The sequence below is a fragment of the Hippocampus guttulatus genome, chromosome 20 (genome assembly GCF_054856545.1).
Source record: "Hippocampus guttulatus isolate MCC_2025c chromosome 20, RoL_Hgut_1.0, whole genome shotgun sequence".
In the NCBI taxonomy this organism is placed as follows: Eukaryota; Metazoa; Chordata; class Actinopteri; order Syngnathiformes; family Syngnathidae; genus Hippocampus; species Hippocampus guttulatus.
In genome coordinates, this window is record NC_141280.1 from 4,391,687 (window position 1) to 4,415,147 (window position 23,461).

At 46.1% G+C, this 23,461-nt stretch overlaps 1 protein-coding gene across 5 annotated transcripts; it reads right to left on the minus strand.

Annotated features, from left to right (window-relative positions):
- Positions 1-1,039: 1,039 nt before the first annotated feature.
- On the minus strand, positions 1,040-21,465 carry slc24a4b (solute carrier family 24 member 4b). 5 transcript variants are annotated; one of them, XM_086100335.1, is made up of 18 exons: positions 20,805-21,465; positions 17,634-17,714; positions 16,964-17,074; positions 11,766-11,842; positions 10,417-10,491; positions 10,241-10,325; positions 10,057-10,160; positions 9,763-9,837; positions 9,655-9,680; positions 9,021-9,074; positions 6,280-6,425; positions 4,975-5,144; positions 4,746-4,881; positions 4,492-4,658; positions 4,128-4,242; positions 3,832-3,944; positions 3,660-3,725; positions 1,040-3,542 (listed from the first exon to the last, which is right to left on the minus strand). In XM_086100335.1, the coding sequence occupies exons 1-18, from the start codon at positions 20,965-20,967 to the stop codon at positions 3,393-3,395; spliced, it is 1,914 nt and encodes a 637-aa protein (XP_085956461.1). In that variant the 5' UTR covers positions 20,968-21,465; the 3' UTR covers positions 1,040-3,392. The 5 variants fall into 5 exon arrangements, with proteins under 5 accessions (XP_085956461.1, XP_085956460.1, XP_085956462.1 ...); XM_086100334.1 differs by having other exon boundaries at positions 4,746-4,887; positions 20,805-21,462; XM_086100336.1 differs by having other exon boundaries at positions 4,746-4,887; positions 6,334-6,425; positions 20,805-21,461.
- Positions 21,466-23,461: the final 1,996 nt, after the last annotated feature.

The window sequence follows — 23,461 nt, forward strand, 5'->3', positions numbered from 1 at the left end:
GACTCTGGCATTTTTCCTCGATGGAACGGGAACAGCAACCAAGCGGAACCACCGAGCCAGTTTGCTCAACATCCATCACTGTTCAGGTCTGCCACGCATTGGAGCAGCAAAGAAATACCAAGAGGCGCAGTCTTGCAAAAAGCAACGAAAATGTCAAGGGGAGAGACTTACAGGTTTTCCAAGTGGGATGATAGTGTCGTATACAGAAAGGTCAGAGAGTGTGTGCGTTTGTGTGTACACACTCGCTCACTGGAGAGGTGCTGGCTGCTTGTTAGGGAGCACAAAACCCCGTGCTCATTAGGCGGATGCACCCTGTGCGGTATCCATGCTGACCCATTCATCAGATGGCTGCCTCTCAAAGCATACAAACAACTATCATCAAAACTAAACAAATAAATAAAAATATAAATCTGACCCCCCAAACCATCATCCCATTAAAAAAGATGCGGTTTCAGTCATGGCTTTGCTGGGAAAGAAAGCTTGACTTGTGAGTCAATATTGCTCCCTAGTGGTGATGGCGAATGCTCAACGATAGCTGGGAAATTCGATTTTATATAAGGGGTTGTCACAACACCCCCCCCCCCTAAAAAAAAAGGTAACTCGTCATAGTAGGAATTAATCCATCCATTCTTTGTATCGCTTATTCTTAGTGGGGTACTTTTAAAGATTCAAATTGAACATCCATTTCTGTTCTTCCCATTATACGCAACAAAAGCAAAAATGTTTTGGGCTTGCTACTATATATTGCTAATATACAAGTGATATTTTTAAACAAACTCCGTGGCGACAATTTAGTCATCTTCAAAATTTGGCTGTTTCATCTGAAGATGTTTGAGATGAATACCTATTGAAAGCTTTTTATTTCCGTTGTCTTGGCAAAGTGCTGTTTGCAAAGAAAAGCTCTTTTTGTCGGACAAAACTTTGAACACACAGGTCAGGCCTCGCAAAGATATATACAGTATATATATTTTTTATATATCCAAGCAGCTGATAAATGACTTGAATTTCACCAGTGATGCAAGAAGTTGGGAGACAAACGTACAGGAATGATTTTGCCATTTTATTTTTTTCTTCACATTATTGCTTTACAGTAAAATGCATTGGTTGGATATGTCCAGTATAGCAAGACAATACATTCATATAAGTTATACGGTATATTTTTTGTTTTTTTTTAATAGTAATTAACTTTATATTAGACGTTTTGTTTTTTTTTGTTCATCAGTTATTGTTGACAACTCCCACATCACATTGAGCTCACAGTGCATCAGGTCGCATTCAATGAACGAAATACACACGAGTCCTCTCGTGTTTTCATCACCTTTCCACAGCGTGTGCGTGATAAACACTTGGACTGACATCCACTCTGCATCAAATAATTCTCCCCGCCCCCTCCCATCTTCTTCTTCCTTCAGAAAAAAAAAAGAAAAAGACTTGCTGACAAACGCAAGCTCAACAACAAGGAGGACAAAACTCCAACCCGGCAACCAAGATAGGACCACACAGAGCAGCCTTAAGAACTAAAGAAAAAAAATTGCACATTTGGACTCCAAACGAGTACAATAAGGTGTATCTACAGATGGGCCCTGTGTGGTCACCTCCATCAAGCATAGAAATGGACGAGCATCTTCAAGGAGGCGGGGGTTCAACTCTCCCAAGTGCTCTAATACAGGTCCTCAAAAAGTGACAAAGTCCAGACAAAACATGACCGATCCATCGCGTCGCTCCTTTTGGCCCTTTGTGGAAAAAGGGACCATAGTGTCCATCCTTTGGCTCAGTTCAACAGCAATCACAAAAAAAAAAAAAAAAAAAAAATTAAAAGATTTTACAAATGACAAAGCACACCTGTGAGCTCACACATCGAGTACTAAACGAACAACATCATCATGGCGACCTGGCAGGGGCCTCGTGTCACGCACGCGCACACACACACACAAGTCATGACATTGAGATTGCATATACAAGTGCCGGCCGACATATGTGGCACAGGAATATCACCCCCCTACCCACCAGTTCTGTCATAATTCTCTGTAGCTCGGCTCATCACTTGCAATTTTGCAACAAATTGCACGGTAGCTGCCAATTTTTTAATTCTTTTTTTTTTACTCTTTGTAAAACTGGACCAGGCGGTTGCCATGGAGATGCCTGATAGACACAAGCAGCCTTTGCTCGAAGGAGGAAGGGGAACACTGCATTTAACATCCCAGCATGCACTGCGGACAAGAGGCGGGTGTGCTCATCGTAGTCTCACACACACACACGCGCACACACACACACACATTCGTATCACACACACACGCACCAAAGGAAGCACTAGTTGATTCAGAATGAGAGGATGGCTCTTAAAGTGCAGTATCTACATACAACTCAACACGATAGCCCCCCCCACCAAAGAGCTGTCCCTGATCACTGGTGGCTGTGGTTGGCACCCCCGCCCCCTCTTACTGGCCAGGGGAGGTGGTCTAGCAGACAGTCAGCATCAAGGTAGCCGTCTAGTTCCTTTGTCTCAAAGGTTGATGGCAAAAATCAAACCAAAATCCATCCCACTGATCTGAAGATGGTTGAGTTGAGCGAGCGCTGAGGGTGTTCAAATCTCCATCCAGCACAAGAAGTCATCTGCGTAAAAAGTTGTTTCGAGTGGGATGCAACATGCTCTCCCTCTGTCTTTCACAAAAAGATGGAGGGATTTTTGACCAAAAAAGAATAATAATAATTACAAAAAAGAAATAAATTGTGTCCTGTTCGATGTTGTGCAGTGCAGTCGCAACTCAAAAATTCAGTTTGGACTGATTCTTCCCAAACAGTCCTGAAAAAGTAGTTTCTTTTTTTTTTTTTTAATCAAGTGAGGTGAGAAAAGTTTGCAGGCGGTCATTGAGGGACAGCGTTTGTAGTTCCTTGTGTCAAGTTGGGAGCTGCAGGAGGGAAGCTGCCAAGGACAAGACCCTCGTCTTGGGGGCGCAAAAAAAAAAGTGTGTGCTTTTCTCTTTGGGTCCTGGGTTCTCAGTAAACCTTGTGAGGATTCTGTCAACATGAAAGAGTGACGACATGGTGACAACGTGTGGGTTGAGGGGGGCAGAATTAAATTCTGGAGTCCCCCACCGCAGATAGCTAAAGGCGTGCTAAATGGATGGACGAAATAGACAGGTGGACAGTAGTACTGCAGGAACAGGCAATCCTCGAAATGAGTATCAAGGACTGGCACTGTGTGAGCAAAGATTCGATGCAAAATGACTCAAGTGTGCCACCGCATGGACATACTTGGGACTACACAGACAACGGGTTGTGGGAGGGATCCGATAGGTCCAGTATTATTGAAGGGAAGGGTGGGACTTTGGGGCTGTGAGGATTGTTTTGGTGTCCGGCTGCTGCTGCTGCTGCTGCAGCTGCATCGCGTGTTAATCCTCAAAGCACATAGGCAAGTTGACAAAAGTGAAGACGTTGTATTCGATCATGACCGAGATGCAGAGGAAGACGGCATACAGGACCAGAACATATAGGCCCAGCTTCAGATCCAGACGCCACTTGTTCAGGTGAATGCCCAGTACCTGTTTGCGGTGCAAAACAAATGACTAGGTCAGTTTCATTCCCAGGGCGTTGACTCAATTGTGATTCATTGAATGCCCACAGAACAAGAAGCGGCAAGAAAATAAAAAAACACTCACTGTGAGGGCCACAGATCCCAGCAGAAGCACCACCGAATACACAAGCCCTCGACTGTTGATCATCACCTGCAAAAGACGAAACAACCGCCTCACTTCAGTGCCATCGCGAAGGTCCAGCAAACACTCGTGGTGGCGCAAAACAGAGTGACTGAAAGAAACAGGCGAGCAGCACCTCCGATCCGTAGTCAACACACATGGTTTGGAGCGCCCAGGGGACGCCCAGGCCCACGAGGATGTCAAACACGTTGCTCCCGATCGTGTTGGACACGGCCATGTCTCCCAAGCCTGAAATACACCACGCAAGCGTGGACACGAGAACTGATATGAGCAACGCTACGACAAGCGTATCTCCAAAGTACAAATTCCCGGAAGCATTTACGGCACATCGGGGTGGTCATGATATTTTATACACAGTCCGCGTGGAGATGTATTATTAGATTCGACGCCGAGGGATGTGAGGGGGGCGACCTTGACGAGCCACGATGAGACTGGCGATGCAGTCGGGGACGCTGGTGCCTGCTGCCAGGAAGGTGATGCCCATGATGACGTCGGGGATTCCCAGAGTGTAGCCAATGATGGTCACCTGCAAAGAGGGCAGAAACTCTCAATAAGCCTTTCTAGACTAACGGATAATTTTTCGACATTAACGTTCCGTCATTGTCATCCAATATCACCGATTGGTTGTGCAGTAAAATGATGATCTGAATCTCTATTGACACCAATTTGCGCTGGGCTCATTTTGGTTTCATGTCACCAAAACATTCGAGACACCTGATCGTATGTCAAATAACACCAAAAACAACAATACATACACAGAGTGCCAAAAACTTACCATCCAGACCATCAGGTAAGAGAAGACCGCGATCCAGACGGTTGAGAGGATAAAGGAGAGCATGAAGCATCTTTCCCAGCGTGGCTTGCCGCAGTTTGGGACGGTGAAGAACAACAACAGAAGCAGCGGCCATGAGATCAGCCACTTGATTTTGTTGCCACAGCCCTCTGCAAAACACAAAGCATTTCGGTCGTCTGTGCTTTCAGTCGCTCACGAGAGCGAAGGGGTCAATTATGTCCCGATCGACCACGTACTGGGAGGACCAAACGGGGAGATGCCGCTTTCCTCTTCCTCCTCAGTGGGTTTGTCCTCGGGTACGTTGCCATTCTCTATGTCCGTCTTGCCGTCAATCACTTGCGTCTCCATGCCATTGGCTGCCTGGACCAACTTCTGGCGCTTTCGGAAGAGAGACACTAAATCCCGGGCACACGGCGTCCACATAGATACAGGACAACGCCGGTCTGCTACAACTCTCGTGTGTACCTCTGTGATGATGAGGCGGCTCGCCATGCGCAAGCGGGTCTTGGGTCCAAAGTGGCTGGTGACCATGACCCGCAGGCCCGCTTCGGGGAAGCGGAACTTGGACGGGCTGGCGTTCATGATTTCGTCCACCATCACCACCGAGCCACGGCTGTAAGCCTTGGTGGGCTTCACTGGAGTCGCAGGGTGAAGGCGGTACATTTGACATCGTGTAAAAACGGCAAAGAATGACTCCCGAGCACATTATGACTCCTCTGCCAACCAAAAGATTACTTTTTTTTTTCCCAACTTTGCCCTCGTTAGTGCAATTTGGACTCATGCACGCAAGAAGGCGAATATATTAATGTGTGTAAACATTTCTTAAATTCATTACCACTTCAGTCGGGAGCGTGCCGAGAGAGCAGCAGCGGAAAAGTAGGATGCAACGCAAACAGAGCGGCACAGCATCGCTGACAACAAGCAGGAGCAAGTTTAGTAAGGCTAAACAGACAGGCGGCGGGTTAGATCCAGTCAGTAATCACAGAAATTAGTGAAGAACTAAAACAAGTGGCTCAAAAGAATGATAAATGTTATTGAAGTTGGGGGGGGGGGTTTCCAAGGAAGTTGCAATCCCATGACACTAAAATATAACAAAAACTTCAAGAGTGAAGGAAGCTCGACTTGACTTTGCAACGTTAGCATGGAGAATGCTCATTAACTGCGAGTAGACTTCATGTATTGCTTTTAGCATTCTTAACTGTCATTCAATCGTAATAAGAAGTGAACCTTCACGGAGCAACGGTGCGGACTCGCCGTTCACAGATGACACTGACGAAAACGGCCATCGCAATGTGTACCTGGGAGGCGAGTCGCTTGGCAAACGGTACCCACGGCTGATTGCGCCTCCGCCTTACCTTTCTCTTGCCACACTATATGACTTCAGACAGCATTCTCACGCACGCCTTAGCATCTAATTGAATAAAAAAGCTTCAGAAGTGGAAGAAAAAAAATGAGGGGCCGTGGGTCATTCAGTCATGTCAGACAGTATAATAATAGCGGTTAATGTAATACAGCTCATTGGGATCACAGCAAGTGGAAGGTTGCCAATCTTTAGAGAGAATTAAAGCGTCTCGCCCAGTAGAGAGAACGAATCGGATGAAGCAATTGTGAAGCAAGTTGAGCAGAACAGGAGGCGAGATGAAAAGCCACATGACCTCCCGCGGAGGTTTTGCCAAAGAAAGTCACATTTCCTCAATGATGTACATGTCATGGGGCCAAGACGAGGCCGTTTCCTGTTGCCCCACCCCCCGCCTGTCTGATTAACCTTACCTGTGGCCAGCAAGGGCACTGACGGGTCGTCATCCCAATAATAAGGTGCATTACCGTCCTCCATCTCACTGCTGGTGGCCGCGTTGCCGTTGGCCACGTTCTTCTTGGAGCTCCCCATGAAGAAAGCCTGCATGCTGGAGTTGAATCTGGTGAGGGAGGCGCACAAGAGGATCGGTCAGCGGAGATCAAAGACTTGCTTGACATATATTCAAGAGCTAAAAATCTCTTGTTTACTCTGCTAACAGCCGCAGCATGAGACTACCTACTTTGCACAAAATGTGCATTACAAATGCACACAAAGCCTGAAATCGGCTTCACGGGGTTTGGCCACAAGACTCATTTTTTTTACCTCGCCGTGTATGAAAGTTCACTAACACTCCAAAGGAGACAATAATATGTCTATTGTGTAATCTGGGGGATATCAAAAATGATTCATTTTTATTTTATTGCACCATGAATGATGATTTGAGAACCATCCAGGATCTGTAATTACTTTATCATCCCTTGTGGGTTGGGGCACTTGGGTGCATGACATGTCAATAAGTGTATCTATCCGTATGACAATTACAAAGCAAGTCTAAGAACACGAGACAACACAAAAGCCGCTCTGTTGCTGGTCATTTGCGGCTAATTTTCCTACCCAATGTCCTCCAAACGGTTTGTAATGCGACGTGATTCCATTTGGCTTTGGTTTCAGAGCCGCTTGTGTCGTTTTCCGCCCCTTTCAAGAGGCATTCCGATTCTTTGCTGCTGTTCTTCACTCACGCTGTGCTTAAAAAATCAGTCCCCTATTCACGATATAGCACACGACGTATTCCTACAAAAGCCGTTTGAACGTGTTGCGAACATAAGCCACTCCCTATACGGTTTCCCCACAATGCGCCTTTTATTAAATTGATGAGTCATGCCCATTGCTAAATAAAAGAAAGGAACCAAGTCGTTGACCGCCGCGTGAAGGGGCAAACTGCCATTCAAAAAAAGGTACCCAGGCGTGCGCTTGCACACAGGGTGCCACGCGTAAAAATTGATGAGCTTTGGCAGATGTGGCAGTCTTGTGACGGATCTGTTACTTTGCAAAAACCCGAGCCTTTTCATTGCCAAGCGCTGCACTTTATGAAGATGAAACAGGCGATTAAAATTAAATGTCTGAGGATCTAGCGTACAAGGTGAGTCAGAAATATTCCAGGACTGGTGCCACAAAAGATACCGTAGTTCAACGATAAACTTTGGAGTTTTCTCCGTCGGTGCGGGCCAGACAATGCCGGGCATCCGGCGGTTCCTGGCACAGATGAACCTTCCTACTTAGCTGACTCGGGGACCAATCTTGAAGTGGATGACATCAAGATGGCTAGCGATGACGCCGCTGGCCAAAGAATCCTTCCGGGAGGATGTGAAAGCGTGGCAGAGGAGGCTGGGAATGCGCATTAGACTCCAGGAATGACTTTGAAGGGGAGTAGTTTGATTTTAAATCCAATCTTTTGGGCCAATTATCACGGAACCTTCCTGGCACACCAAATAGAAAACACGAGGCTGGCTCTTGTGAACAGAGTCGGTGGCCCCTGTTAACTCCTACACAATGTTGAACAAGCAGGGGATGTGGGGAGGGGGGGGGGGGGGGGGGGGCTAAAAGCATTTCATCAACTTGGCCAAATTTTCTCTTTGAAAAATTACAGTAAGTGCAAACGGTGTGAATTATTTATGTCGTAACAACCACCCTTCGCAACGTTGCGCAAGCTTGTTTATTTTAATTGCCGTGTCGTGTTGGAGTTGGAAACAAAGCTGCTCATTTAGGAAAATTGCACGTCAAAACAGTTTTCTCTGGTTTGACCTCTACTGTGCATTTTGTTTAAAAAAAAAAATGTCGGTTCTGAGTGGAGAGTAAACACCTCCAAGCAACTTCCATTTTGAAAGGAACAAACCTAAAATGGCCAGTGGATATTTTAGGAGGGGGGGGTGCGCCACATGACAGCATCCCCTCGGTCAATTTTGTGTCTTGCCTACAGAATGAAGAAGGAGAGAGGAATGATCCAGTTAAGCCGCTGCTCTTTAGGGCCGCATGGAGCGGAAGATTAAGCCTGTGGTGGCAGCGAGTGCGAGCGGGCTGCTGCCTCCGCTGCCGAGAGTGCAACACAGATTACCAGCTGGACCCAGACAGACGCACACGCCATGACCGCGGCTTGCTGCATCGGATCGCACACACGCCTCGATCTATATTTTAACATTGAATTGAATTTTTTTGCATGACCTCTGTTGTCCCTGAAAGGGTTAAGGAGGGGGGAAAAAAATACTTGATCCAATAATGATAGCATTCTGTTGGAAAGACAACCTCACAAGATCTGTGATGAAGGGAAAACAAGTCCAATTGCATTTTTTTTTTTAAATTCTTATCATGACCATGATATCCTACAGGAGCTCGAAGTAATGTCGCTATGTTCCCCTTTTTTTTTTTTTTTTTTACCACCGTCACGATCCCAGAGTGTCAGCACTTTTGTTTTATCGTCGGTGCGATTGATGGTGCAAATGATCGCTTAAAACCCGAAATGAGGATCGTTTTCATCGGTCATTTCGTTATAAGCGCTGTTGGCACCACATGGAGACCGATCGTCATAAAACGCACGGCGATCGTTGATGTTGACTTGCTTTCAAGATCAACGGTGCCAAATGCAATATCCTGAATATCGACTGACTGGTAGCACCTCGCAGTCAAAAGGTTTGAGCCTGCAAACTGACTGAGCACTTACTTCATGATCAGAATATATCCAGCATACATAACCACCAGCACTAAACTCTCCCACCTAAAATAAAAATTTAAAAAAATAGGTTAGAATCGCCATTCCATTCTAATTATATTGTACATGACACGCAGCACTCGGCGAGAACTTTGTACCGGGGTTCTGAGGCTGAAATCAGCAATTACTGGATAAAAAGGGACGACAGCCTCTGTGGCAACTAATTAAATGATTGAGGTTTTTTCTTTTTTTTAGCGGGGGAGTAGAAGCGCAGAACATTTCTTATCAAATTGCTCCCAGATTTGGAGATAAGGATAAAGAAAAAGGAACTTCATAAAAAGGAAAAAAAAAAAGCTCGAGTAATGAATATTTATTAGCTTTTTTTTCCTCCCCCATCACTACTTGAGGTAGCGCAGACTGCTGAGGCAGTTTCTTTTGAAGAGTCTGCCTGAAATAAGCGATTCATAATCAATAATCAAGCTGGAAACACCATGCTGACCTTTAACCAATTATTCATTCTCCATATCGAATGACAAACATTTTGGGGGCGGGGCATGGCTTAGGTCGAAATGAGCAATACCTCCACATAAAATCATGACAGTTCCCGATAAATCGGCACAAATTGAGGTCGTGTCATTTGACTCACCACACAATCTTCTCGTCATAGATGAACTGCAATGTGTAAAGTGGGGAAAAAAAATACATTACAAGTTATCGAATGTAACGACGACATTCTTCAAAGAGTCCAACTTACTGCAATAAGAGCGATGACAGACAGGATATAATAGAAGGAATCTCGAAAAACTGCCCACCAAGTCAGCATCACCACCTACGAGGTACACAGAAGATACAAGATTTGTACGGGGCCTTTCATGCCAGCACTTGAGCGTTGGCTCCGTTCTCTTCAAGTCAACCAGAGATGTTTTTATTTTCAATCGAACCTCCATAAGAAAACGATCTTAAGAGGGCACTTGTCCGTGAACAGCGAGGACGCAGATGCACTGGGTCCCCGAAACTCACAGGTTTGAACGCACGCGCGCGCACACACCTGTCCGGCGAAGATGCCGCACACTCCGATAATGCAAAGGATGTTGAAGACGGCCGAGCCAACAATGGTCCCTACCCCCACGTCTCCGTGGGTGATGAAGACACCTGCACACAAGAAGGCAGCCTATCAGGATCGCTGGTGACACCGACCACGTGGGTGTTTGTGTGCGTGTGTGTGTGTCTACCAATGACTGAGGCAAAAAGCTCAGGCGCAGAGCTGCCAGCTGCCATGAAGGTGGCGCCGGCAACATCTTCACTAAGATGTAGTTTCTGCATGAAAAGAGTGGATATGGTGATGTAATTAAATTTTTTGAAAAATGGCAGCCTTAATATAAATAAACCCTAAATGCCCCCAAAGTACCTCACATATCTTCTCCAGTGATGTCACAAAATACTCATCACACGTGATGGCGAGTGCCAGGAACATGTAGAGGGTCTGGGGTCACAGGCAGTGGAATTCCAATCAAGTACATTTGATAAATAGGATTTCATTCATTAAAAAAAAAAAAAAAAATGTTGCCATGATTGGGGCAAATGGCGCTATCGTGCAAATGAAGCATTTACACCGTCAGAAGCACCAGTCAAGAAGTTTAATAATTTATTCACTCATTCTCTTCATTTGATAGTATTTTTCTTGGCATCAACAATAGCCCGCTATGAAAATACCCTGCAAACTGGGTTAATACATGAATCATTAGTGAGCTCATCAAGACAAAGACTGAAAATGACCCTCATAAATGCATGTCCACGCATATTGATATTTGTCTAACGATGCCACTTTGTTGAAAATAAGCCCAGAGCAAATTGTCAATTAAATGATCTTATTTACTCAAAGTCTGAAGCCAAGAATTTACCATAAAAATACCCACGTTTTTAGATGTCATCATGGGAGAATAAAAGCATGACAGACGCTTTATAAATGTGCCCCCTTCACAAACAGGAAAGGCACGGAGGGTGGGTTTCGTGCTCGCGCTCCCGTGGGGGCTGTCAGGCGGCCTATTTCGGTAGTTGAGGTTGAATTGATAAATTATAGATCAGGTGAGAGAGGAGAAGCCGGTTTGTGCTGCTGTGCTCTATGCTATCCACAGGGGGGCAGCGCAGGCACAGCAGGGGGAAAAAAACGAGCATATAGTACTTGTGCACTCGTGAACAAGTCATGTGGCTCAAACCATAAGGCATAGTAATTTTTTTTTTTTATTAAAGTGATGTTCTTGAGTTCACAATCTAAATGTGGCACATGACAGGAGTAATAAATGAAGTCATTCCCTAAAATGACTCATCTTTATTTTTGTCTCAGCACGATCATGACTCAAACCAACATGGAAGTCACCATGAGCGGGCTGAGAATTACTTTAAATACTTAATGAAGATTTAGGAGGACTTCATTTCCAACACTCCGGGATAGACAATTAATATTTGATAGCCGTCGCTTGCACGCTGCACATTAGCCGTGTGTGCAATTTATGGCCTGCATTAGTAGACTTGATTTTTGCGCTGCAAGTTCTGGTTTGCCAAAATGATCATCACACTTTTGCTTGACTGCCCCCGCCCGCCCATAAAAGAAAAAACAAAGCACTTTAGCATTGACCACTGTGTTGTACAGACGTCATTTGTAAGTAAAAGCTACGACGGCTTTCAAAACATTTCTCATGGGCTTATCAAGTTGTGGTGGGTGCAGGTGCAAAACGAAACTTCGAAAGATTGTCTCACCGCCGCAATGTGCAGGAGGATCGCGCCGCTCTTTCGCTCGTTGTTGGTGAAAAGGTCATCGGGGAACTCGTGTATTGCTGGGGAGAGAGGAAATGTCACAGTCAACGCACGACATCGGCGGCGTGACAGTAAGGCACGTGTCCGCCGCCATCATCGCCCCGGCTCCTCTTCCTCCCTTCCCCCCGCTGCACTCCAAACCACTTGTGTGACATTGTGACGGGTCAGCAGACTTCCATGACCTCACCACCCTGGATCACGATGACAGCCCTTCAAGGCCGGGATTTATTACGCAACAGGGTCAATGTTCTTCACGACCTAACTGGAAAATGGATTCATGAAAAAAAAAAAAAAAAAAAAGCCTTGACGATCTCATACCACGCCATTTTGAAAAGGAGGGGCACTCATTTCCCCAAACAGAACCTCAAAAGTCAAATCTGTCGCGGAAAGTTGGTCCATCTGCTGGATTTCATTCGACATTCTCAACTGGCACACAAAATGTGGCGGGACACAGTCCAGTCCAGTTTTGTCCGTTCCGCACGCACTCTCACCCCTGCAGCTACTTCACTTGAGGCGACAATAAGCAACAGCGATCTTGTTTGATGCAAATGACTTCAATGTTTACCGTCGGGTCAGGATGGATGCGTTGCGGTGTAGTGACGGCGTAAAATGAAATAAAAGGCCCGTTTTGAGACCTGGTCACATATGGACTCAGGAAGTGGAACGGGGCTCACCTGAGACTTCACTCTGCATCTGTCCTAACCTCACTGTTGCGGGTATGAGCACGCATGGATATGGAAATCTGTATTTTATACTCGGTGATGTGTGTGCACACATGAATGAAGCAGACAAGCATTTGCGGCAAATGTAGCATGATCCTATAACATCTATTCTGCAGCCCCTTTTTCTTCACAAACAATTTCTGACTGCGCGTTTAATCAACATATAGTCAAACACGTAAAACCCATTCTTCTCCCGCAAACAAGTACTTGGTGAATTTTCCCAAGCAGCAAGTGGCCAATTTGATCATTCAACAGCACAAATAGCACAAGCCGAGTGGCCGTCGACAGCGTGCGACCACCAAGGTGTTCGCACGTCAGCAGTGGTCACGTCGCAGTCCTCGGTGACACCTGAGCGGGACAAGCGCGCGCCTCTCGCTCGGACACAAACACGCCGACGTTCTTCACCGCTCAAGGACAGACCAACGCGAGAGGACGGGGACGACATAAGTGACGCCTTTAAATAGGCCGGCGACAACATTAGCATATGGACAGGCAAAGTCACTTTGCGAAGGAAAATGAGTCCTTGGGAACTATATAAATTCATATTTCAAAGTCTGGCAAGAAAGTTGGACTGCCCACCCCGACAAAAAAAATCACCCATATCAAATTGTTTTTTCCTCCCTTCGTACAACACTGCAGCCACTTAAATAAAATTGAGTAAATTTGTTTGTTTAGTGCACCTTTGCATTCCTTTTGAATTATTAGATTCAATTAAGGACAACTAATCACCAAATGGATGATGATAATATTTAAGAGTTCAATAAAGGAGGAAGATCGGAAATGAAAGACCAGCATGAGAATAGAAGGCCAAACAAATATAAATAAAAGTCCTCTTGAGGAGAAGCTAAGCCACAAATCTAAAAATAGACCTCACGTTCTGTGTTCGGACATCTTTCTGGGCTGCTTATGCAAGAAATAACTCATTTTGTGTGTGTGTGTGTGTGTTCAGCACAATCCACCCATCCGCCCCCAAGCCCCCCCCCCCTCCCCGCCCCATCGGCTCCTTTTATCAGCTCATTATAAGACCACACAGACAGCTCACAAGAAGTTTGAGGATTTTATGAAACGACTCCGCAGCACAGCGATTCGAAGGACGTTGTTCCTCACATGCGAGTTCTTTGAAATGCCCCCCACCCTCTCCAGGCTAGGTTGGTTAAGATTAGAATAATTGTTTTCATTTAGTCATATAAATTAAGCTAAATGAGATGCATGGGGGTAAAATGTCATCACAGTTTCCAAAATGTCAAACCTTTTCCCTTCACAACATATCCCATCATCCCTCATTGGCCATTTAGCGCAATCGAAAGGGGTCCAATGCAATAGTGGTCTCCGTTTCTATTGAGCCTGTCAGGGATGAAGTCTGAGAAAAAAAAAAGGAGAAAAAAAGTTTATCATCATAAACGCAGATCAGATCATATCAGAGTAAGCGCTAACATTTTCATGACTTAACTTCAGCCGAGTGTCACAATACGACAAACGGCTCTCAGTTCGATGATGCCGACTTAAAAAAACAAAGCAAACCAGCCACTGGCACTCCTTTGTTCAAAATCGTGTAAGATAGCAGACAGTGAATGTGTTGCATAATAGCGAGCTCGGCCTCCCATGAAGTCTTCTCTGCGCTGCAGTCAAGTCTTGCGTACACAACTCAACTCCATACCGCGTGCAATGTCTCGGACATTAACTTTCTGTCACACGGGAGAACCAAACCAGAATGCCGCAGCACCGTACAGCGTTATACTCAAGAGACGATAAGAGCTGAAGAATTCTTCTGGGTCACGATTGGCCAATTAGATAATTGCCGCTGCTCGTGTGTATCAAAACGCCATGTACGCAGTCTTGTATGGAGAACTACAAAAGGCACGCACGCATACACACCATTATCCTCTTCCCTTGGCGGGTCAATACATCCACATGCTCGCGTCACATGCGGAGCGATGCTCACAATGTTCGTTTAAGCACTCAGACACGCCATTCCGCACCAACATGCACATAGTTAAGCATGACGTCCCGTTAGGTGGCGTTTGCGTACGATCGCTGAACGGGGCTTAAACCGTTGGACCGTAAGGTTCACTGCTGTGAAATGACATGTTTTCAAATATGGGCTTGATGGCGCGGAGGGGCTCAATGTTCTGGACTCCTGTTTCCAGGTAAGTACAGTATTGAACAGAACAAAGTTACAAAGGATTTGTAACTGCGCCGAGCTGAGGTCATGTTGGTCTTTCGAGCCAAAACAGCGCCTTTGCTGGTTGCACCTGAGCAATACACTCCACATTTCGCCCCCCCCCCCCCCAAAAAAAAAAACATAAATTCCTCACGTCCAAACGAAGTCATTTTCAACACGGCGCCGCAGAGAAAATGCAGGACATCCAGCGATCACGCATCCCGACAAATTGACTGGACTGAGTCAAGCCTCATCCTGCGAGAACGGCGTCGCATTCAAGCGAGAACATCCATAAAAATGCACTTAAGACCAACATTAGATGGGCGGCAGCACCTTGCGAGGCTTCTATCAATAACGATAAGGAAAGTCAAGTGTGATCTATGCAGTGCGGTGAAATGGAGCCTCAGTAGTTGCGCCCGCTCAGCATATAAACACCCCCCCCTACACACACACACACACACACACACACACACATTTCCAGCGAGCCTTCTCATCCTTATCAACTTCCATCCATTTACACCCAGCGCGTCCCTCTTAAGGGAGAAAGAAGCCCACTTTGTCAGCGCTCGGTCTACTCTGGAATCAACACAAGGTGATGACATGTTTCACAGTATTGCATTGAAGTCAGACTTGTTTGGCTGCTGTGGATGGTTCCCGCAGGTCGGTATGCGTTTTAAAAGATACGCAAGTAGGGCTGATGTCATTGCAATTTTTTTCCCAACCCTTTTTCCCTTTTTTATTGCGATGATTTTGTTTAAGGTTCTCTTCCCATGTGTGTGTGTGTGTGTGTTTTTAAACAAACAAGCAATAAATGAATCCGTAATCAGAACACTTAGCACCAAAAGCGCTAACAAGCATGCTGAAGAAATGGGCCACGAGTGACGTGACGAGACATGACTTGCGAAAATTCTTGGAATGATAAATTGCAGGAAAAAAAAAAAAATCAGAGTGAGTCATGTGCTCCGCAACTGGTCAGAACAGACCAATCGGTTTTGCAACAAAGAGACACATGTGTTCGTGGCGGCATTCTTTCTGAGATGATGCGAGTCATATGACTGACTCACGCTGACAAAACAGAGCGGTGCAAGGATCGGGGGGGGGGTGGTTCTAAAGATTTTCAAGTGAATGAGGTGATGCGGAATGAGACGTTCAGTCTGGTGCATGAGGGGACTTTTTGTATAAGGGGCGGTGGAGGGGAGGGCGGGGGGCGGATGATGGTAATCTTTAAGGATTACACTTCTGTTGAGGAAAACTTCCAGGACGCCAGTCATTCAATCAGTTGCCCGCTACTTTTATGCCACAACAAAGAAAAAGTCACATGCTGAATCATTTTATGAGTGTTGTAAAAAATAAAAAAAATAAAAACGTGCTTGGTGGTTGTGTTTCATAGTTTGGTACGACGCAGCTCATTTGAATAATTCCAGAGTGGGAGCAGAAATGAGGTAATAGCCCGTTGGGGCCCCGTCGGGCAGCTTGTGACACTTGAAATGACATCCAAATTGCCTGCGCCCTGCTGTCCCTTCCATACTGTATGATACGCAAACAAAACAAATCCTCAAATTGACACGCAACCCCATTTGGTTAAATAATTACTCGCTGTTGCTTGAAAACACTCTTTGGATGATTACGTCGGGAAGAATCGCCCGCGGGCCGCGATGAATCACTGTGACGTCTTCCGAAATAGAAACATTCGCTGCCGCGCACGAAACAGTCGTACCACTTTGCGACTCGCGCCGAGAACACAAAACGGATACGGTTGCAGATAGTCCAATGGAATAAGTATTTATAACCACGGATAAATCTGTTCCTGTTGTGGTTCAATCAACACGAGCCTTTGAGTCGCTCCAGATCAAGGGGAAGTCGCAACAAAAGTGAATCAAATCCCAAATTTTTGCCAACAAAGTAATGGTGAATGGAAAACAACAACAAAAATAATAATTCCAGCACAGTATGGGCCATGTCTGAAAATGTCAAGGACTTTGACAGAGCAACAATTCCAGAATGTGTTTTGTGGCCATTAAAGATCTCCTCTACATGTACAGCAATTCCTCATCTCAATTTGCGCGCGTTGGATGCTTTCGAGCAATTTAGAGGCAACAGAGCAAGCTATAAAAACACATTACGGCCTATTTGGCTCTCATAAATAATCGTTGACAGTGATCAGGTAGCACCATTCGGTTTTCTTTTGAAAAGTCTTGTGCTTGCTCAGGCTCAAACCAGCACGAATGTCAAAACCAAAACGGTGTTGGCCGGCATACCTGGCGCCGAACAGTTCTTGGGCTCCTCTGTTTCATTTTCGGCCGCCGACGCCATGAGCCGCCTCCCCCAGTGCTCCGGATCGGGACGCTCCTCCATTATCATGCCGTGGCCTGCAGAGCAAACAAAAAGATTCCGATTTAGCGTCGCTTATGAGATGGTTTGAAAAACCACCTTTGCGCTCAGGCGTATCACTAACAGGCTGGAGGAAAGAGTGAACATACAAACGGTTTCTGTTTTGAGGGAATCTCAAAAATCGAGATGGATGGTTGTCATTCTTAATCCCCTAAATGTGTCCTATGTGGATGTCCAACTTTTTTTTTTTTAATTTCTCCCACAAGAGTGCTTCAAAAACGAAGCCGCCGCACACTTTTCCTCTGCTCTTAAGCCTCTGTAAACGAGGACAAGCACTGCAGCCCTAAATATCTTACGTAAAAATCGTACCAGCCCGCCTGGATGTGTTTTCAACTTTCTCCATCATTTGTGCCACACAAATGACACGAGGCCTCTGGCAAGATGAGAAAACTGTTTGCTGTGCGCAAAATGATGAGTCGATTTGGGTGACGTAAGGGCCTAATTATTGCTGCGCAAGAGCGTGCAACACAGCCAACCAGTCAGTCCGACTTCTGGCTTGTGAGGTCACGCAGATTGCGCTTGCGAAAGTCCACTCACATGACACGGTTATAATGGGCGCTTTCACCATGTGAAGGACGCCGTGATGCCTCAGCGGGCCAAGCTCCCCTCCGGCCACAACTGAGGAAGCAAAGCATGAACAAATAAAATTATGGGTGACATCCAGACTTGAAAGCGTTTCAGAAATTGAAGAAACCGATTCGACGGAAATTTTGGCAAAGCGTACCTCGTGAAACGCGTTTGCCACTTTTGCCCGCCTGACGCAAAGGCTAATTTCCCCACAGAGGGACGATGCTTCCACCTCTTTGATGTTAACGCGCGCAGCAAATTATTTTCAGCATGTGACGGTTGTGAATTGTCTTTTTTTTTTTTTCCCACATTCCTGAATTGATTTCATGCATAGCCGCCATATTTGGCCGGAATATTCATGAGCACGGTATGGTTTAACATACCAAGTTGCTGACTAACCAATATTTCGATATGGCCATCAAGACAAACCCCAGTCACTTGGAGTATGTTGGACCACCTTGAATGAATGAATTAAGTTGCTTTATGATCAATATACTTACCAGCCGATACACTCATTGACTAAAGGCATCAGCAAAGTCACAGCAGTGACCACCATTCACTGTTTAGGTCTTCCACAGCTGCCCTAAAAGCATTGCTAAAAACCAATGCCTTTTTTTTTTTTTTTTTTTTAATGTTTGTGAAATGTTTGATACACCGAATCTCTTAAATCTCATATTATTAGCGTAGCGGTGCCACTTCCTTCCATTTGCTAAACACAAGCCTGAAGATTTCAGCAGGCCGGTGCGTTGGCGAGGACATCCTCAAGCTCGGTTCAATCAACCTACCGGGGGGTCAGGGGGGTAACCAAGGCCAAACATGCGCCCATCAACCTTGCTAGGCTGCAAACACGTTCGCCTTCAGTCGTCGGACAACAACAAGAAAAAAAAAAAAAAAGAAAAGCCCTGTCCATCACATCTCTCTCACACCCACATCCGCTTCAGGATCAGCATGCAAGGCGGCGTGTCACGCCTCTGCCTTCTTTATGGCGGTGTATGACCCAGGAGAGGAGCATCAAACCTCATCCATCTGGATTATTCTGAAAAATCAACACGCCACTATAAATCAGGCGAGTGCAAACAGGTTTTTCCACAGACATTCTTGTTTGCCCACCCCCCCCCCCTCCATAGCCTTCGTTCCTTCCTCAGAAAGATCTATTCAATTAAATGGAACTGATTATGGTAGGCCTCGTGGGTTCAAAGGGGAGTTCTGCTGTTCTCACATAGGCCCACATGGCTGTCAAACTGCAGATGAACAATTCCCGAGGCTTCTTTACAACAGTCCCGCCATGGCTACGATTGCGTCGGTCTAACATTTTATACACGGGCGCACGCGCATATAAAATGCTGCCTTTGGAAATGAGAGCTTTGCACTCGCATGTATGAGATCATTGCAGAATAATCATTTAAGCCTCTTGTTTTAATGTAATTAATGAAACTCGGTGAATTTCGCTGGAGATCTGCCCTACAGTACAGTGAGGAGAGTTTTCTGATGCTATCAGTAGCCCCCTCCCCCAACCCCCCCAACGGAGGCTAAGTGGGTGCAGATGGACAGATCCCACGACAGGGTAAAAAAAAAAAAAAAAAAGAGCTTCATGAGAGAGGCACCGAGCGCGTGTATGGACTACATTAGTGAAACACTGACAACAATTTGATACATGTGAGATGAGGTCGCTGTTAGACGACAGCGGTGCGTCTCATTTGTGGGAGCAGGGTCCTTAAAAAAAAAAAGTCATATCCATACGTTTGTCTAAAAGGACATTCATGGAAGACGAAAACCCATTTTATGTCAAAATTAGATAACCTCGTGGAGACATTGAGGGGTTTTTTTTTGATGTAAAAAGCAACTCCCGATGCACTAGAATATAATTCACACAACAATGTATCTTGAGACAAGGCGGTTGGGGAAGGTAGATCTGATTGGCTGACAAGTTTCTGCAACCAAAAAAACCCCACAAAGATGGTGGCCACATTGATGTTGATGCAAACTGCTTAACCTAAAATACTTAATAGTTTAACTCAATCTACAAAATGTATTCAAATAGCTGACAGAAACAATTGCTCTTCTTTCTGGCTACAAAGCCGTCACCTCCACGCTACCGTCCTGTCATTTTTTGTTTTCTATAAATATCTTCCCTTATGTGCTTTATCAATAGCAACACGAAAATTTGATAATTCTGGGGCTATTTTTGGAGAGCCGCGGATCAGCACGAATAACTACTTTTTTTTCCCCCAGCAATCTGTTTTTTATTTGCACAGAAAATTTTGTGACCTCAGGAATAAGTGCGGGTTGACTGTATGCAAAATCTCTCAAATGATATTTATGACATTCTCCCCCCCCCCACCCCCCTTTTTCTCCAAATCCAGGTCACATCTCGCAATGAGAGCACTGATGAAACACTGACACCCCCTTTGTATACGCGCATTGCCCACTAGTTCACCTCGGATCCCTGCTGTTTTAGCGGGATGCTCAACCAATATTCCCAAGGTTGGTGCGTGGATTACATAACGGCTGTGATGCCGCGTTTGGGATGCGCTGCAATGTCAGTGTTTGCACAAGCCTAAAGGGAAGACTTTTGACATGAAGGAGGGTGGGGGGTGGCTCATGTGTAGAGAGTGAGGGACATCACACGCACCATACATGACTGCCCATCTCAATTACACTGAGGAGGGGGGGGGGGGGGGGGAGAGAGAATCACCATCCATACGTGTGCGTGTATGATGGGGGAGGTGCCGACCACGGTGCGCGGTAACAGTGGATCGTGCTGCTGCTGCAAAAAAAAAAAAAAGGACAAATCAAACAGATTCCCGGTCCCGTCGTGTGTGTGCATGTAAAACAGGAGGCGTGCGTGCGCCGTGATTACGCGCCTGTGCCTCCTCTCCAAATAAAAAAAAAAATGTGCAAGCTGCCACGGGGCGCACACTGCGGCAATACGGAGAAACATCGTAAAAGGCGACCTCGGCGTAGTTGAATAAATACGAATGCATTCCAAGTTGGGTGATTTTAAGCGGCATCAAGAATCTGCAGAGGAATGCAGCGACGTTGCATTCAACGTCTCGCCGCCAGATCGCATTTGTTGTGATGCGTGATTACAATGCAGATATCGTGCGTCCATGTGTGCGTTTGTGCGATCCACGCACTCACCTGCTTTGGTCAACAGCGCCGACATGGTCCACGCCACTAAGAGGGCACTGCAGATGAAGCACACCTGTACAAACAGCATCTCCCTCCTTTTGCGAACTTTAAACATCTTCGCCATGATGCTCTTCTTCTTCTTAGGCGCCTTCACGGTGTCGTCCCGCTCCATGTCTCCTTCGTCCTCCGGCCACTTTTATTTCCCCTAATGAGTTTATTTTCCTCGGTCGCCGTCCTTGAAATAAGCCGAAGAAAGCGCCCCCTTTTTTTTTTTCACAATGAACCCAGCTGAGATGAGGTCCTCATTTCAGTAGGACGACCATTTAATTTGGCGAGGGGATAAGAAAAGCGAGCAGGCTCCCACACCGGCGTGCATTTTGTCCCGTGGAGAGGAGCGGAGTGGAGTGTCGAGGGGGAAGGTTCAACAAAAAAAAAAAAAACATTTAAAAAAAAAAAGAGGCTGTCCTTTCTCCTCCTCGCTGTAGTTTGGCGTTTCCCCCCCCCCTCCAAAGACTCCAACGTCCCGTCATCAACAGAGGTTCGCTCAGCTGCGTGGGGAGCGAGTCCACGCACCTGCGCCTGATGCTCTGTGCGTGAGCGTGCGTTAGCGTGCGTGAGCGTGCGTGCGTGGTCGTGGAGGCAATTCAGGCAGCAGTCGTGCTCGTGCAGCAGAGTCTAACTCCTCCCTGCCTCCCTCCACATGGATTCGGCCCTCCTCCTTCCTACCCGGCCGACCTTCATCCACTCGCCCCCCCCCCCACCACCACCCCCTACCCCAATCTCAATGAGACAGTGGTCTCCTCCATTGTCCACCATTGACACCAATTCGTCAATCAGCTGTCACGTTTTTTAGAGATCAAAGCAAGGATTTGGAGCTCGCCTTCATGCCATTTGTGCAGGCAGCAAAATCATCCAATCCTGTGTTATGAAACCAAAAGCCAATCAGTGGTTTGATATGTTGAGAGGACCACCAAAAAAAAAAAAAAAAAAACCCGACAATGCCAGCACTTTGCCTTTTATGCGTCATACCGAGTCACCTGTGCGGGTCTGCGTGAACGTGCTTCGTGATGGATTCATATTGAAAAGAATCACACACAGCATTAACTTCTGAATCTACTCTCCCACCGACCTGCACACATACACAGTCGCCGCTGCATGCGAGTAACAGAATGTTCAATAGTGTCTTATGAAAGCAAAAGCCAATAATTCCCAGGTCCTGAGTTCATCTACCAATAACTAATAAATGGCCTTCAAGTGACCTGCCATCCGCATTTTTTTGATATCGGGCTCAATAAGTCAGGTCAAACGTCCTCAGCCAACCACCAGACGGTAATTTCTTCCTCTAGTGGCATAGCACGACTTGCCGGTGCCCGTGGCAAGGAAAGTATTACGCCCCCCCCCCACCCCCTCCTCAATGTATGGACGAGCAATTCATAAGCCCCTTCCAGCCTACACCCAAGGACACGTTGCAATAATTCAAAAGAAGCTGTATAGAAAATAAATAAATGAGATAGCTTTGGTCAACAAATTGTCTTTTATTTTTATGTCTGCTTCCTGTACTTCCTTGCAAAAAAAAAAAAAGGTAAAGTTGCTGGTGTATACAGAGGTCACCTTAAGTGCCAAGATGAGAGGGTGGGTGGGCTGCCTTGTCCTTCACTCAGAGCCATGTCAACTCTGCCACCCCCCCCCCCCCCAACGGCTGCCCACTTAAAAACCGAGCAGCAGGAAAGGTAAAAATGCTGTGCAATGCCATCTTCTGCAGACGAAAAGGTTACATAAGCTCAAGATCGGCTGCCCTGTCAGGATGGTATCAGGCAGACCTCCCCCACCCACCCCCACCCCCCAAAAAAAACACAGCACACCATCTCCAAACAGCATGCAAGACATCATGTGAAGGCTGCTATTAAGCACGGCTTCACATCAGGGCTTTTTTTTTTTTGGATGTCTCAGCAACTCTTGGCCTTTATCCTTCAACCTCTGCATGCACATACTGTAGAAACACAAATGCCCATCAACATGTGTGAGTCCATCCATGCCAGGGGATTACGTCTCTTCCGGGCCCTTGCCCACACAGCAGGCAGGCAATTGGGGACCAATGCCAGGGCCTGCTTACAGAGATTTAGCCACGACTTTACACTCGCCGCTTTGGTCAAACATACACACACACAGACTCTTTTGGACCTCCTCCTTGCGAGTGAATGCAAGGTTTGCTGCTTTGGTCTGGTGGGGGGGGGGGTGTTTCAACGTGGGATGATGTAGAAAAAGGGGAGTAGTAAGTTGGTGTAAATGTGTTGTTTGGTTTAAATGCCAAGCGTGAGTCACGTCTTTGCGCTGCACGTCAACGAATGGCTCAATATCAAGGGTGTGAACGGCAAAATCCGCGAGTTGCGCATGATTGCCACGAGAGTCGTAGTTGCTCATTTCGTGGGAATGAGTCGGCGTTTCGATGCGGTGATCAAAAGTCCGACTTTAAGGGGGAGTATTATAGAGCCATGGAACAAGTATGGCCAAACAGTGAAACTTATTTTAACGGACTAATTGGGGGAACATCGAAGTACCTTTTTTAATACGGATGGATTTAGGATGCAAAAAAAAAAAAAAAAAGTATAAAACAATTTTGTACTTTTTTTTTTTTTTTTGCATCCTAAATCCATCCATCAATTTTC

Bases quoted from the DNA above. Each gene is read 5' to 3' on its own strand.
- slc24a4b (XM_086100334.1), bottom strand. From the start codon at position 20,967: ATGGAGCGGGACGACACCGTGAAGGCGCCTAAGAAGAAGAAGAGCATC. The intron at 17,715-20,804 runs GTGAGTGCGTGG...TTGCTTCCTCAG, and splicing joins GGCGCTGTTGACCAAAGCAG to TTGTGGCCGGAGGGGAGCTT. The intron at 4,888-4,974 runs GTACACACGAGA...CTCTTCCGAAAG, and splicing joins GCCGCCTCATCATCACAGAG to CGCCAGAAGTTGGTCCAGGC.